This window comes from Apium graveolens, chromosome 3, assembly GCF_009905375.1.
Source record: "Apium graveolens cultivar Ventura chromosome 3, ASM990537v1, whole genome shotgun sequence".
Lineage (NCBI taxonomy): Eukaryota > Viridiplantae > Streptophyta > Magnoliopsida > Apiales > Apiaceae > Apium > Apium graveolens.
Window position 1 is genome coordinate 288555166 of NC_133649.1, and position 17152 is coordinate 288572317.

General features: G+C 33.3%; 1 protein-coding gene across 2 annotated transcripts; it reads left to right on the top strand.

The window, feature by feature from the left end:
* Positions 1–1849: 1849 nt before the first annotated feature.
* LOC141713539 (putative 3-deoxy-D-manno-octulosonic acid transferase, mitochondrial) lies at positions 1850–16500 on the top strand. Of its 2 annotated transcripts, none has more exons than XM_074517005.1 (13): positions 1850–2165; positions 2274–2367; positions 6842–6884; positions 7790–7912; positions 8174–8293; positions 8390–8468; positions 8715–8831; positions 9560–9657; positions 12946–13036; positions 13508–13627; positions 13709–13779; positions 15290–15498; positions 15880–16500. In XM_074517005.1, the coding sequence occupies exons 1-12, from the start codon at positions 1964–1966 to the stop codon at positions 15467–15469; spliced, it is 1338 nt and encodes a 445-aa protein (XP_074373106.1). In that variant the 5' UTR covers positions 1850–1963; the 3' UTR covers positions 15470–15498; positions 15880–16500. The 2 variants fall into 2 exon arrangements, with proteins under 2 accessions (XP_074373106.1, XP_074373107.1); XM_074517006.1 differs by having other exon boundaries at positions 8402–8468.
* The last annotated feature ends 652 nt before the right edge of the window (positions 16501–17152 follow it).

A 17152-nucleotide genomic window follows, 5' to 3' on the forward strand; every position in this document is an offset into this window, starting at 1 on the left:
GAGTGGATTTAAAAATAAACTGTTTGTAGTTGGTCAGTAGGCTACAAAAGTAGCTGAGGCAAGAGTGCGTAAACACGTGTTCATGCCTTTTACTTTTGATACATTTGAATTTTTGACATCTAATGATAAGTTTCTCAAAAGAGTGCAGAAAGAGACTCGACTAAATATATTTCTCATATGATATGATTTGATATCAACAATATTGAGTCGTAGTTTGTTTTTGGCTTACCTCAAACATCTGTATAGGCTTTCTTTATTATCTTTAATTAATATCCAAATTCAATTTTTTTTCCAAAAAAATCATATTCCTTTTAAAAGGTGCGTATCAAGAAACAATATATTTTGCTTTTACTTTTGCTAGTTATTTTTGCTTTTGTCCGAAAACATTTTCCTTTTTTACTTTTGCTAGTTATTTTTGCTATCTATATTATAATATAATAAGCAGAATGAGTTTTATTTTGTTTTAATGGTTATCCCCTTATTTTAGTTATTAAAAATAAAAATAAATAGAGTTATCCAGATGTTAAACTACTAAATTGCTCTATAGTTTCATTATCCCACTAAACTACCACCAAAACTTATCCTACAAAACTACGATCACAACTCTTTCCTAATTCTTTTATTATTTTTATTATAAATTTGTAATTATTATATATTTATATAAATAGATTAAAATTAATATATGATTAAATAAAAAAATTCAAACTTTATTTAAATATTAACGGAACTCGTGCATTGCACTATAATATAATAACCGAAATGAGTTATAATTTGATTCAACAGTTATCCCTTATTTAAAATTATTAAAAATAATTAAATAAATAGTGGTATGCACATGCTAAACTACTAAATTACTAAACTAATAGATATAGTTTCCTTATACCTCTAAATTACGACAAAAGCATGCAACTGGACTACGATTAGAGCTTCTTCCTAATTTTTATTATTTTTATTATAAATTTGTAATTGTTGTATATTTATATAAATATTTTAAAATTTTAAAATTACCATATAATTGAATAAATAAAATTTAAAAATTATTAAAATATTAATCGAACCGTGAATTTAAGGCTGTTGTAAGTTAAAAGTCGAATACACTTTATTATGTAGTCTAAGAGCAACTCCAATAAGCTCCTAAATAAGCTCCTAAGTTAAAATTTGAGGAGGATGTAATAAAAATTCACTCCAACAAACTCCTAAACATTCCTCCAAAATTTAGGATCATTTCTATCCTCTTCATTTTTACGAGTCCCTCTCCTTTCTCTATTTCATTTTTTATTCATATACATCTCTTCCTTTCAACTTTCTCCCCATTTAAAATTACTTTTTTAAAATATTGATGGATAAAAAAAAGTTAAGAGGCATGAATAAAGATGTTGTTGGTGATAATTAGTAATTTTTGTATCATAGAGCAAGTCCAGAAGTGCCTTAAAAACTTATCCTGAGTTAAAATTTGAGGCACTTTGGATAAAAATATGCTCCAATAATGTCCCAATGTCTTAAAACTCACGTGACTCATTTTTAAGGCACCATGCTTAAGCATGCCTTATCTCATTTAATTCAATTAAAAAATTATTTTTCTCCCTTTTTACAATTCTCTCTCCTCTTATCATAAACTTTCTCTCCTCATTATAATTCAAATATATTATTATTTTAGTAATAAGTCACAAATATAAGGCATATTGTTAAAGTTGATATATAATAAAATTGTTTTAAATCACTTTGACACAATATTTTATTATATTTATAAGGTATTTATTAGGATATTGTTGGATTTGCTCTTAAATCATTAAGAGGTAATAAATTATATTATTTTTAGCAAAAATTTTAAGAGTTTGTTGGAATTGGTTCTAATCCCCGGGTTCAGTAAAAGTTTTGCTAAACAGTACAGAACCCTGTTACAGGTCCCTGGGTTTAAGACAGAACACGAGAGAGAGAGAGAGAGAGTCAGAGAGATTCTAACATGGGGAGAAATAGGGGAGGTTACTTAGTATACAAATTCTACAGAAGTCTCAGTCACTGTTTATCTCCCTTAATACACCTTCATCTCCGTTTTCGTAAATTTCGAGGCATCGAACACCCTCTCCGATGGCGTGAGCGTCTCGGTCTTCCTTCTCTTCCTCGTCCTCCTGGTCCCCTCTTCTGGTTCCACGCCGTCTCTTTAGGTCCCCCCATCATATTTTTATTATAATTCTTATTGATAATCGATGATTGATCTGTCATTTTGTTGTTGTTTTGTTAAAATTATTACCGTGTGATTGATGTACACATAGGTGAAGGACTTGCAGCTGTACCTGTGATCAAACGTTGCGTGCAGCGCAGACCTGATGTTACCGTTTTATTGACCACAACTACATTATCAGCATTGTGAGCACCTATTATATATCATTTTTTGGTTTGAATTATTGTATTCTGCGGTTTTTTATGATTGGCTGAATATCGTTATGATTATGCCTGTGAATAAAATAGATTTTAGTTAGTACTATGAGTTGCATATGATATTATCTGTCTTTTTGTTTGATGATGTTTAATTTAAACAAATTCACCATCAGAATTAGTTTTAGTTTATATAGTATTAGGCACTGATCTGTATATTTGATTTGAGATGTGGTCCGGTTTTAGGAGGCCCTTTCTTGGATAGTTCTAAATTTTGGTCCCGGAAATGAAGTCATCAAGACCAGATTGGAGATTATAACTTATTAATATTGGATGGCCGAACCACTGTGTGTCTACTTGTATATTAATATATTTGTAATTTGTACCCAAGCTAACTTATTGATGGAAATGTTAATATGTCAGTGGAAAGGTTTGACATTTGTAATCTGTTGAGTTATGTTCTATAATAAAATTAAGTATGGGTTTAGTTTACAGTACTTTCTTGTCCCTCATCCTTCTGATTGATTATATGATGCACTTACGACGATGAGCCTCAAATGCATCGTATATAATTATTATATATAATGCACCTACAGCGATGAGCCTCAAACGCATCATATAGATTAGTAGTAGGTCTGTTAGTGGCGGCCTCACTTTAGTGTTTTAAAGATGCAACAATCATCTGCATTAGAGAACAACGTTTGTTCCTTATTCCTAGATTCCCAAAATCTGAATTTGGTGGGTTGTGTGTGATCATTTCTTGTTGTCTATTAATTTCACACAAGTGGCATCTATATTTCCTAAGAATTACATATGGACATGTAGATGATAATGCCAATAATTGAGTGCATAGTTTACAATCAGTGTTCTTTAAGGATATTCGAATTAGTAAGTCTGTAAGTTGTGGTCCTAATCTTTTTATTAGGAAGAATTCAGGAAGGTTCATTTTGGCTGAAATTTTTTGTCGCCGTTACAAGTTACAAGAATGCCAAAGAAATTGACTTGTATATCCTATTAAAAACTTCTATTGGTATTAAGAGGGGAAGGGAACATGGATAGGATGTAAAAATATTATTTTGACTTCTTGCATTAATTTCATTAGTTTACCGGATACCTGATGGTACATCTACCTGGTATGGAATGCAACCATGTGATGGTGACCTTTTTATTTATCATCATTGTTATATAATTCCATAAGATCTGGATGCTACTGTAATGGTGGTCCTGGTTTTAGGGGGGGGGGACAGATGATAGAACTATGATCTAAGTGATAGGAACATCTATTTTCTACAAACTAGGAGTACCAGGGAAGAAAGAACATTTATTAATTGTGATTAAAGATTGGTACTTTGAATCTGAAAGCAACTTCTCATGTTTGAATTATTTGCATTCGAGAAACATGAAATGGTAGAAAGATATACAATATAAGTGAACTTTATAAAGTGGCAGGGCCTCTATGGGCAATAGGCAGATTAGATTTTTCTTGTAAGTTGATTAACTTGATGTGTGAACAATGGTATTGATTTCTATTACTGTTTAGTCATCTAATAATTGTTGGGTAGCAGGTACCAAGAGTTCAGTTAAAAGGTCATAATGCAGTGGATTTAACTATAGTATGCTCGATATTTTGTAAAATTAGTAATCTTTCTACGAGTCCAGTTCTTTAATTTTGCTGGTCCTGAGAATGCATATTTCTCTAGCAGTAAGGCAGCTCGTAATAGTTGTCAATCGTCATTAACACTTGTTAGTGATGTAAAGTATGCCCAAGAAAATAACTAAAGTGCAGGACCAAAATTGTTGAAAGATGGACTAAAAAATACATGGATAAATTCATTTATTTGTTGGAGGCTTATGTTCATGATCTGTTTTCTTTAAACTGTCCTCTTCGCAATTACAAAGTGTAAGACAATGTTACGATGGTAAATTGGTAAGTCATCTGCCTGAACGAATAGATTGCATAACCTGTTTATAATTTAGTAGCTCGAGAGAAGGATGAACCGTGGAATCATAGTTAATAACTCGTATAGTGCATCTAGATCATTTATCAATACATATTTACTATATTTATATTTAGTGCGTCTAGAATATGTATACGTAATTCCTGCATATTATTTACGAGCTAAAAGGAGAGCTTGAATTAAAATATAGTTTGATGGCCCTGGAATCATCCAACTGACTATCTACCTACAATCACCTTCCCATATCACTTCATCATTACATTAGTATACCTCAATTAAACAATAATACTCTGGCTATAACTATGGACAAAAGAAAATCCAAAATGATTGTGTGCAACCCTACTGAAAGGCAAACCCCTAATATAATTGAAAACAAGGTGAATCCTCTCATCACATCTTAATTCAATTTATTTAAGGGGAAAGCCGCACTGAGGCCTAAGACCTTCCTAGAGTGTAGGCGTAAGGCACTAGTTCAAAGCTAGGTGCATGATAAAAAAATATTTTAATATACACATGCATGTAATGAGAAAAGAATAATAATTAAGTACCAAATAAAGTATACTAACAAGCTACTGATAATTTTAATATTATACGACTTATATATTTTGTTTGAGAAATTAAAATTGTATAGTAATAATTACTATCTCGGTCTACTTGCATATTCTTATATTTAAGAATAATAGCCAGGCTAACTTTACTTTGTGGTGAGATCATGAAGAATAAAAATGTTTGACGAGTGTTATCCGTTAGGGTTATATGGCAATTGAATGAAGTCTATATTTTTTTGTAGTACTTGCTTGTCCTTCATCCTTTACATTAGTTATTTGATGCATCTATAACTATGAGCCTTGTATATTGGTCTAATATATCGTAGGTAACTTACTATGGATCTTAGAGTGGAGGCGTCACTTTAGTGTTTTAAAGATGCAACAGCTCTCATTTATTAATGAAAAATTGTTCTTGTTCATTTTTGCTAGTTTTTAAAATTTACTATCTTGTGGGTTGTGTTTAATCTTTTATTGTTGTCTATTTCATAGAGTGGCATCTATATTTCCCAAGAAATACGTATAGATATGTATATTCTAATAGATATATGCATTTATTTACAATCAAGTGTGCTTCAAGGAAAATTTATTTCAGTAAGTTTTTTAATTGTGGTCCTGTTCTACTTGATGGGAAAAGCTTGGGAAGCTCCATCTTGGCTGCAAATTTTGGTCGCTACTATTAGCAGATTTTTAACTATTGAATTGATGATATTAAGAGGGGATGAGAAAATGAATAGGATGCGAAAATAGTATTATGAACTTATGGTACATCTACCTACAATAGAATACAGTCATGTGATAGTGACCTTTACGTGTCATGAGTGTTATAAAAGTCTATAATATTGATGATATTAAGAGGGGGCGAGAACATGAATAGGATGCGAAATTAGTATTATGAATATCCTTGCGTTGATAAGTGTAATAGTGTATAATGTATCTTAGGGTAAATCTACCTACAATTGAATACAGTCATGTGATAGGGATCTTCACGTGTCATGAGTGTTATAAAACTCTATAAATGTCCTAATGCTATTTTAATGGTGGTCCTGCTTTGGGGGGACATTTGATAGAACTATTATCTAAGTGATGGGAACATATTGTAATGGTGGTCCTGCTTTGGGGGAACAGTTGATAGAAATATTATTTAAGGGATGGGAACATATATTTGCTACAAGCTAGGATACACCAGGAAAGAAAGAACATAAAAAGGTTGCTAGTAATTGATGATTGTTACTGTGAATTTGCAAGCAACTTCTCATGTTTGTACTCTCTTGCAACAAAGGAAGTTGGAAAGATCTAAAACATAAGTGAATTCCATTAAACGGGGGCCTCTACTATGCGATTTTCCTAAAAAGTTGATCAACTTGGTGTGTGACAAAAGTACCGATTGCTTTGCTATGTAGTAATAAGTAATCTAACAATTTGTTAAATAGCAGGTTCTAAGGGGTTCAGTTATAAGTCACAATGCAGTAGAATTAGCTATGCCAGACATTTTAATGAAACTAGTAATGTTTCTAGAAGTCCAGCTTTATGAATTTTCTGATCTTGCGAATGCATATTTCTCTGGTAATTAGGCAACTTGTAATAGTTTTGATTGACACTAGCTGGTGATAAATGTAGGCATGAGGAAATAGGAGTGTAGGACAAAAAAATGTTGGAATATGGACTAAAGTAATACAGGGATGAATTTATATGTTGTTCGTAGAGGCGTTTGTTTGTCTGTGGAATATATTGAATATGTTTCGTTCACTTTTTGATTACAGATTGTTATACTATATTATTATGGTAAGACAAATGCTCAAACTTATACATTTCATAAATTGTACATAAATTTAGTAGCTTGAGAGAAGGATAATTTGTGGCTAGAGATTAATATTAGGCTTCTTACTATTATTGTAAGATGAACGGAATATGCTTTCTCTTTAGTCTTAAAACTTATATTATTTTCAATTATATTTACAGTGAGGTAATAAAGGATTTGCTTCCTTCTGGAGTCATATATCAGGTATTAGTCCTTTAGAGTTCATTTTTTACATGCTGCCGCATTAACCATACTTTGAATTATGTACTACACAGTGTCAACCTACTTGACTGCGTATATCTGTACAAGTTAAATTGAAGTTGTACTTTAATGCCATTTACTATCCGCTGAAAATTGAAATGCACCTGAAATTATATATATTCAGTTGACCAATAAACTGAAGGTAAATCTTTACATTATTGACTCCTGATATCAGTTTTTCTCTTTTCAAATGGATAAGAATTTACTCAATTAGGTAGAGTTGAAGCAGGGATAAAATCTGTCCTTGAGGAAGAATAAAAGATTGCTCCTTTTGTTTAAGAAACGGAAATGGTCATGTAATTTGATTTTCTTCGTTTGTTCGAGTAGGAGGCAGGAATCCATTCAGGAGAATATAGGATAGATGAAAAATATCACTGCTTTCTTTCTATGCAATAGCTTGTGATTGTAGGTAATCTTTGAGACCGGTTTCTATAATTATGTATTATCGAACATCTTAATATTGTTGAATATGTGAACTTAAAGATGGTAATAAGATTAAAAGTAAGTTACAGTTTGAACTTGAAAGGTGACATTTTCAAGGCCTGAAATGCACAAATTCTTGGGGTCTATATGTTATAATGTGGATCAGGTAAAGAGCTGAGCAAAGTATAAACCCCAGGAATTTGTTGGTATTAGCCTCTACAGGTTCTTATATTTTACGTTTGCATGAATATGTTTCACCATTTGCTAGTTTTTCTCATGCTGTTAATTGTGATTATGTTGGTTCTGCTACTCTCAGTGGTACCTATGTCTAGCAAAAGAAAGATAAACGCCTTTTGAGTTTTGACACTTAAAACAGAACTTGTGCTATTTTGCTTTAATTTATACAAAATTTCTATATGAACCAGTTTACTCCTGTCGATACACCAGTCGCTATAGATTCCTTCTTGGGCTACTGGAAGCCAAATGCAGTTGTGCTGATGGAGAGTGAACTTTGGCCAAATCTTGTAATGAGTGCTGCAAGAAATGGTGTAAGTTTATACTTCAGTTGATAGATTATGAACACATCGGTACTTACAATAGCAAATGACAGTATATAAAAAAATTTATGACAGTAATCTGTATATGTAAATTAATTAACTCTAACCAGTTAAAAACAAAAATCTTTGCCATGCACCTATTCAAGTTTCCTTTTCATATTTTTTAAAATTGTGGATCAACACATCTATCAGCCTATATTTCTGCATTTGGTTTAATATGTTGACACTTTGTTCTTGTGCGCTAATATGCAGATTGCCCTTGCAATATTAAATGCACGCATGTCTCCGAAATCTGTTAGGAACTGGTCTTTGCCTGCAAATCTTCAATTGATGAATTTAATGCTGTCAAAGTTTTCATTAATTATTCCATTGGTATATATCTGCTCTTATATCTCCAGATTGTAATTGTTTTGAGCAAAGCTTATTTTGCCTTTTTTTTTGCTAAATCTTATTTTGCATTTGTTAAAGAGCAATGTGCAGGCAGTCCATTTTCAGATGCTGCAAGCACCACCATTTTCTATCTACTTTGCTGGTGATTTGAAGTTTGGTATGCCATAGTTCATCCTATTCAATTACAGTTGTACTTCCCTTGTATAAAAAGGACAAACAATATAATATGTCTAAATTTCTGATACAGTATAAAACCACTTAATCAGCTGAATAAGAGTGATCGATGTTTTCTAATCCGCTGCTTGCTTTGTTCATCTGCTAGTGCCTGAGCAGCTTTTTCTCTTTTTCCCTTTCACACAAAAATTAATTGATTTAAATTATGTGTCATTATCAATATTTTCAGCTATAGAAGATTCTCTGAGTTCTAATCGAGAAGTTGAAACTTTGGAAGATCTGAAGGGACAACTTGTTGATAGACCTGTTTGGATGGCTTCTTCTATACACAAGGGAGAAGAAAAAGGTTGGAGTCTCGAGTACCAGTTGATATGATTAGGCTTTTCCTAAATGGCATTATAATGGCTAGAGTTAAGATGAAGTCTGCATTGCATAAGTTGGAATTTCTAGAACTGTTAGGCTTTTCATAAATGGCATAATAATGCCTACAGTTTAAATGAAGTCTGCATTGCATAAGTTGGATTTTCTAGAACTGTTAACTAGGTCTGTTGAGATATGATTTACTCACATCAGAAATGTTAAGACACGCTAAAAATTATGACTGGCACATCTATGAAATACATAGTATATTTGATTTTGGGACTCACTTTAAAGCATTTCAGAATTTGTAGTCTGCGTCTGACTACAAGAAAAGGGTATACAACATTTTAAAAGTGATAGTGAGGACCAATGATTTCTGTTTTTGGAACTGAGGGAGTATGTTAGTTTACGTACTGTATATGGTTGGAGGCCCTGCATTTTATATATAATTAGGTTCAGTATTAGCCAACAGAGAATCAGGTATGGTTTTATAATTGGTACAAAGAAAATTGGAGTTTTTTAAAGAAAACAAGTAGTCTTCCATAGCTTTGAGAAATTTATGCTGGTTTGGTTTAACAAAATACAGAAATATCTATTTGTCGAAAGTTTAGAACTATCTGATGTATGTGGTTTTATTTTTTTACCTACTTCACTAATTTTTGCAACTACTTTGCCGTAGTGTGTACTGATTTCTAACATTATGTTTATCATCAGTGATTATTGGAGTTCACAAAATGCTGAAGAAAGTACACTCTAATATACTCACCATTATTGTGCCTCGGCGTCCACGGCTTGGACAAGAGATTACCCGTGTATGATTCTAATGCATTTTATACATCTGTAAAATTCTATATTTGAATATCTGTCTGTCTTTGTGGTGCATCTTTTTACTATTCTTGTTCTTTATTATTTCTATATCTAAATTCGTGTAATTTTTTTTCGATGCCTAAATTTCTTAAGATCATTCATTGAAGCAATCTTGTTTAGCTTAAGTAATTGATCATGGACAGTTTTTGAGTTATTGGAAAGATAGATATAGCCCCCTTGCGAACAAGATAAAAGGCTAGGATAGCCAGCTGTTGCACTCCCTAAATTAACAACTATAAAGCAAGATAAAAGGCTAGGATAGCCAGCTGTTGCACTCAATTCATTTTCAACTGTAAACATTTGTTCCTGGGATATTCTGCCAATAAATTCCTTCAACTACAAGCTGACATGCCGGCCTTTCAAAGAATATTTAGTGCATAATAAGGAAATCCTAGGTCTTACAACTAATTGTAGAGTGGATTTTTGTAGACTTGTAGTTGTAAGTTTAATAAAATGGGTATAGGCTTTCGATTTTTCCTTCCTATTTATGCACAGGATACCTAAAAATGTTTGTATCCGGAAAAAACTGAAAGACACCACGATATCATCTGACTTAACAAGACATGAAAAGAAATATTTGTAAAGTTAAAATCTCTCTTCCAATGAGGGTAAATAAGCTAACCCTTTAAGTCTGTCTAGGATGTTTTGTTAGCATTTATAATAAGGGACATAGCACCCTCTTTCTCATACTATAAGAATATGAGATTGGACATTCAAAACTGACAACCTATAAAAAGATAAGATCCTGAAAGTTTCATTTATATCGAATTTGGTAATCTACACCAGTGTTATAAGAAGCGGTGAATTTGTTTGTTGGAGATCTCCTTAATGCAGTACAGTAACTTAAAGCAATAATTAAGCATAAATTATCACTATATAAATATCGTATATTTACCGTAATCTGCCGAAGTACTAAAGCCTAAAACAACCAGGCTATAATAAAACAAACCGAACAGATAAATATTAAGTCTCCCTATATATGATAAATAAATATATAATGTCCAGGGATCCCCATCAACTCTCCCCGGCTAAGAAATGTTCCTGTATACTGCCCAAAAGGATTGGGAGAAATCCTGGTGAAACTCTGAATCGCTATCCAAGTGTGTTCATCCTCTGACCTCCCACCCAAGTACTGATGGTAACCACCATCATGCCAAGTAAACACATACCACTCATCAAGAATGCCAATAGGCACATCAACTGTCTGTTTTGAAGAAATTTAAAGGGGTGCAGGGACACAAATATTAGTGGGGTAGATATAGGATCAATGGAGTTAGAAGGAACTGGTGTACCAGTAGAATGTGCAGGTAAAGAAAGTGAAGAAGATTGATAAATATTAATCGATCCATGCAAATGAGTAAGATCTTCCACATTAAACACAGGGCAATAATCATACCACAAGGAAGAGTTAACTCATAAGTACTAGTACCAACTCTCTTTTCAATGCAGCAAGATCTTCCACATTAAACACAGGGCAATAATCATACCACTAGGAAAATTTAACTCGTAAGTATTAGTGTCAACTCTCTTTTCAATCCGATAATAAACCTTTCCTCCTAGCATGCACTTTCTTCCCCGCAACATGAGGTAACCTCTTACTGTGGTGTCGCAATATAACCAGATCACCTTTGTTATACTCCCAAAACCTCCGATGAACATCTGCAGCGGACTTATAATTTTCATTCTTAAATTAATTTTATGTCGTGTCTCAGCATACTATTCATGAATGTGACGTTCAAAAGACTCTGTAGACTAACTATACCTATATGCAAGTGGAAGTGATACTTAATATTCGGGACTGACAGCCAAATGCCAATATAGATCTTGAAAGGACTCACTTCTATAGACCTATTAACAAAACTGTTATAAGCAAACTATCCCAATTACACCGGTGTTGTTGAAAGCATTGTGTGAACCGAAGCGTAAACATCCTGGAGCCTAAGCGCAAAGTGCAAAAAAGGAGGCACACGCTTCTTTGAAGCGAAGCTCGCATCTTATAAAATATTTTAAAATATTTTACTAGGAATTGTACATTTAATGACTTAGATTTATATCATAATGTATACTTGATAATATATTAAATCACACTTCTAGAGCAAAAATTACATGATTAGAGTTCATATTATATTAATATATACTTCTTGGGCAAGAACAATCATAAAGTTTAAAATAAAGATTTGTAATTTTAGGTTTATAACTAAGTTCCAGTATCTACAAACTTCAACCAACTCATCTTCATCTTCAAAATCTTCATCCCAAGTGTCTTCAAGTGGTGAAATAGTCACTTTAGAGTTTATATTCAAGCTCTTGTTCTTCCTTCTCTTCTTCTTCGTCTACTAAGCACCGATGTCTCTTACGTGGACTCTTTCTCCGAACTTGAAGCAAATGACTTATTTTTACTTTGTTCATATTTGAGGCTGATTTTGATTCTGACTTGGAGTTATACCGAGCTCTCCGGAACTAGAAGCTTTTGCAACTGTTGTCCATTCTAATACATCATCGGGAATGACATGATCATTAATTCATTATCTTCATTTGATTCCCCATCTATTTTTCCAACCAGTCACTCATTGCTTTCATCAACATCAAACAATGATACAAGGTCATTTTTATCTCTTAGTTCAAATTTCGAAACGTCGTTTCAATGCTATATTGTATTTTTTCTTAAAGAATATTTAGTTTTTGTTGTTGAAGTCTGTTTCTCTCCTTACTCTGAAGCTGCAAATTGCAATATTCAAAACAAAACTAGTAAGAACATAAACATCCACTAAGAAACATGTAAACTTGTTTTATATGTAATAAATAAGAAATTAACTACTGACATGTGAAAACACACTCCAGTTTCTCTTACATCCTGATGCACTACAAGTTAGGCTGAGAATTCTAATTGTAAAGGATAGCAAGTCAGGATTTCTAGCACTATAATAGACCTTCAACGTCCTTATTTGTGTGCTCATAAAATCTTTTTTGGCACCCACTAGCCCTCAACGGGCTCTGCCATTGTAGTTGGGTGTTCCATTTGTCAGTTATCTCTTACATACGTTGGATGTGGCTACTGACTTGCATGTGAATATTTGTAGAATTTTTCATATCTTATCATCTACACTTGCCCATTTATATGTTCATCAAAACATTTCAGCAAAAGACTGGTACTTTGTACCTTCTGTTGTGAATGCTGCTAGGCTGTTTTTAATGATTTGAACTTCTCATACATCCTTGCTATGGTAATACAGGAATGGCGAAATGAAGGGATAAGCGTTGCACTGAGGTCTAATCATGACAAACTTATGCCACAAACAGAAGTCTATATGGTGGATACACTAGGTTTGTGTGTACTCCTTCTGTTTAGAAATGGAGGAACTTTCTTTGTATGGTTTTTGACAGCATTTTTGTATGTTGGACTTAATCGTTAATTTGCACTAGATCCTAGTTCTCCTAGATACATGCATGGACCAATTTGATTTGGACAGCGGTATTAGAAGTGATTTGGTTGGTGACACAACTCCGGACCAGATTGAATAATATTGGCTTAAATAAAATACTGTCAAAATATCTGGGGGTTAAGCCGTTAAGGTCACTATTTTTGGGATATTCTGGAAGGTGCCCAAACTGACGGAATGTAACTTGATTTAATATCTGGTAACATTATGTTTTGAAGTGCCAGGACTGATATCTTTATGTATGGAAGGATGAAATCCTTTATATTTTTTTTAATATAATATGTGCAAACAATCTTTGTGGTGTTTGAGCTTCTCAAGGTACATCATAAATGTAGATCTTTTGTATTGTTTGTAGGTGAACTCAGAAGCTTTTACAGAATAACTCCAATAGCTCTTATTGGAGGTTCTCTTTTGCCTGGTTTGAGTGGGCATAATATATCAGAAGCTGCTGCTGCCGGCTGTGCTGTTTTAACTGGTTAAAGTTTGTTTTGATTTTTTTTATATTCTTGCTTCATTATCTGTTAAGTACTCATGTTCTTAAATCGGGTAATTTCAGGTCATCATGTTGGCCATTTCTTGAACATGGTATTAGAAATGCAAAGAATAAATCCTTTGTCGATTCACCAGGTGTATAACTATTTTCCTAATCTTTACTCCCATCTTTTCAGATTTATACAATAAAGTGTGGTACTCACATTGTCGTTTCTATATCTACTCAAGGTAGCTATTTTCAATATAGTAAAGTCATTGTATTCTAAAACAGCCGTGCATTCCTTATATTGATTGTCATGTAAGATAATAATCCTGCTGAGTGTAAATAATTTTAAATAATTGAAAACATCAGTTTAGTGCAACTTTATGGACATAATAGTCCACATATACATGCTCCCTGTCAGACAGTAATACGGCATAAAATGTCAATTCTTGTGCTGACTGCTGAATCTTTAACTTAATAGGTATCTAGGAGCTAGTATCAGAACTTGTATACCCTCAAAACATGGATTCTGCTATTCGTTGGATCGCATAAACTACGTATAAAGTTTCTTAGTTGTAGAAGGGATGCATGAGATTTATGTAGTTAAAAAATAGAGGTTTAACAGAAGGTGCGTGAAAGAGTAAGTGTGCAGTAGAGGAGCTTCGTTTTCAGTTCTAGTATGTTTCAAGAGTGTAATGTGTATCTGTTAGATTACATATGTGGTTTATGAAGGGTGGAGAGGAATTCTCGGTGTATAAAGTGCAGACTCCTTGTCCTCATTCATATATATAAGTTTCTTTTTTTCTTTTTCTGTTGTGTATGTGGTTGGGGGGGAGGGGGAGAGAGGAGGCTGGAATTGGCACTACAGCAGTTACATGTTTGGAGAAATTGAACCAGAGAGGAAGAAAAGGGTACAATAATGAGACAAATTGGAAGAATCTATACTATTTATTAATAAGGGAAACACTATTTCGGTGGAACACAATAGTACCAAAGACCAAATTTTTGGTACTGACCTTAGTTATTTTCACTCTAAACTTGGGTTCGATCCCCTACAAACACGTAATTATGTAAGATATATTTATTTAATTTAACTTCCTTAATTTCACCTGGGTTCAATTCCCATTACCTACATTATTTAATAGTATTATTTATTATACACTCTCATCACATTCAATTCTCTACATGTACTAAATAAATTTAATATTTAATATTACTATTTTTAATTTCAATACGTATTTTGCACGGGTTATGAGATTCAATTTTCTGCAAATACCAATTTGATATTTTTTATCTTGGGCCCGTTCTTAGCACGGTTTATCAACTAGTAGAAAAGAATTTGGGAAATCTGACCTGTACAGAAGGAGAGAGCCCTTAAGAACCACTTTTTCAATTTTGTTCAGGTTCCCGGATCTGGAGGTCACGATTTTCAGTTTATACATAGTACTAAAATTTGATAATAGCATCTCTTTACATGCATTTCTATCTCTACAGTAGCTAAGCCATATTCTTTACTTAAAATGTAAACCTTGTCATATTTGCACCAGATATATATTTATTTGATAATATATTGTTTAAGAAGTAGTTTTCTGGAAAAGTGTTGTTGATTTTATGATAGTTCTCTATCTTTTGCTTTTGGGTTAAAGCTCACATATGCTTCAGGTTGCTGGAAAGGTTGAGCTCTGTGAAGTTCTTACTGTGCTCTTCAGTAATTCCAGTGCTTTGGAAGCATGCCGTGGAGCTGGAAGACAAGCCTATCATGTCCTATCAAATGGTGTAGCTGAAAATGTCTGGAATCTTCTAAACTGTCATGTTTTTGGAGAAGCTTCAATAGAGACTTAGATCAGTGAAGTGCAGTACTAAATGTAAAGGTACAGCTTTCTATCCCCTTCAAAGTGTGTGTAGGATTTTGTGTTTTACCATAAGGAGCCAAACGCCTTTCTTAATCATGCCTCCACGGTCTGCTACTTAAGCTTCATAAGAACACCCTTCATTCCAAATTTAGTTGAAACTTTCCTCGTAAATGCAAAATTAATAATCAGCAAAGGGTCCATTGATTGTAGTTTGCCATTTTTGTGTTATCGATCACCTCTATTTGGTGATGCTTAATAACTTTTGACCAACAAAGGGTCCATAAAGGCAGAAGGGCCCTAGAGTATGTTACCATGCGAACTGTAATGGTGATAATTATCTATCAACATAGTATGTTAACAAAGAACTGTACAATGAATTTAACTTTCTATATGTTGCAGGAACTTGTAAGGAGAGTAAAACACTCCCGACATCTACTGGCATCCGTGGGACAGCTTCTTCTCGCATACACCCAAGATAGCCGGTGCACTTGAGCTCAATACACTTGCTTGCTACTAGTTGATAGTAAATTAGAAGGCCACACACAACACTCGTGGGTAATCATGAAAGTAAAGGGAAGAGGTCACAGCTCATGCCCAACCAAGTAGAATACACGGAACATCTCACGCCTTAACGGAATTATATCATCAAATTGGATCCAAGAAATAAGGAGAGAAGAGGTCATCCTTGGTCCATATACCTGTTAGTTGCCGTCATTCTATAGACAAAACGGTTACTATTTAGAAGTGAGACTCTTATCTAACTGCAAGTTGTTATTAAAAGTAGAGATGAGATGTAAGAAAATTCCGAACTTCAAATTGTTTTTTTCACTTTACATATCCAAAGTCAACTTGTACCTGTCAATGAAACGAAAATTGGATCCGACCCAATCCAATCCGAGGTCATTTAAACGGATCTGGATCGACCTATTAAAAATCCGATCCGGGATCCTATCCGATGAAAAAAATCGGATTACCGGTGTATACACAGATGCATATTGCTTTGAAGTTTTTGAACGCTAATCGCGCCTTGAATTTGTCTGGGTTCTTCTACAGCATTGAGTACATGAGTTGCAAGTTAAATGGAGAAGAGAGAGACTACATTTTACTGTAAGAAACATATGGCCGACAAAACAACTACCTTACTCCACAATCATACTGTTCCAGAACAGAAGCACTAATTAGAGTTTTGTTATTTGTAAGTTTGAAGCTTCACAATTTTTTTAACAGTTTCGAAATAATGTGATGTCCTCCTCCAGCTCCCGTACTTGTGAAAGATTATAGGTACTGAAATGTGTTAATTTTGTGCATTTGATTAAAATTTCAAATCACCAATTTAATAAAATCACCAATGAAAATGTAAGACAAGATGTGATTTGGAATTGAATAAAATTTCAAGGGGTACGATAAGTCCACATCGCTAATTCTTAAATTTAATGTTTCAATTTTCATTAACGAAACACATTAATTATGAATCAAACACTTGGGAGAAAATAAATGTCACTTTGGTAGGAGTCAATGGTACAAGAAACACTAGAGAGAGCAGACTATAGTACCCTGGGGACTGTGGTATGCTTTTTTCTGTTAGTAGGGGTTGTGACCAAATACAAATAAAAGAAAAAGGTGAAGAAAGAAAAAGAGACAGGCGTATGCTTTTTTTACCCCAAATGTATAA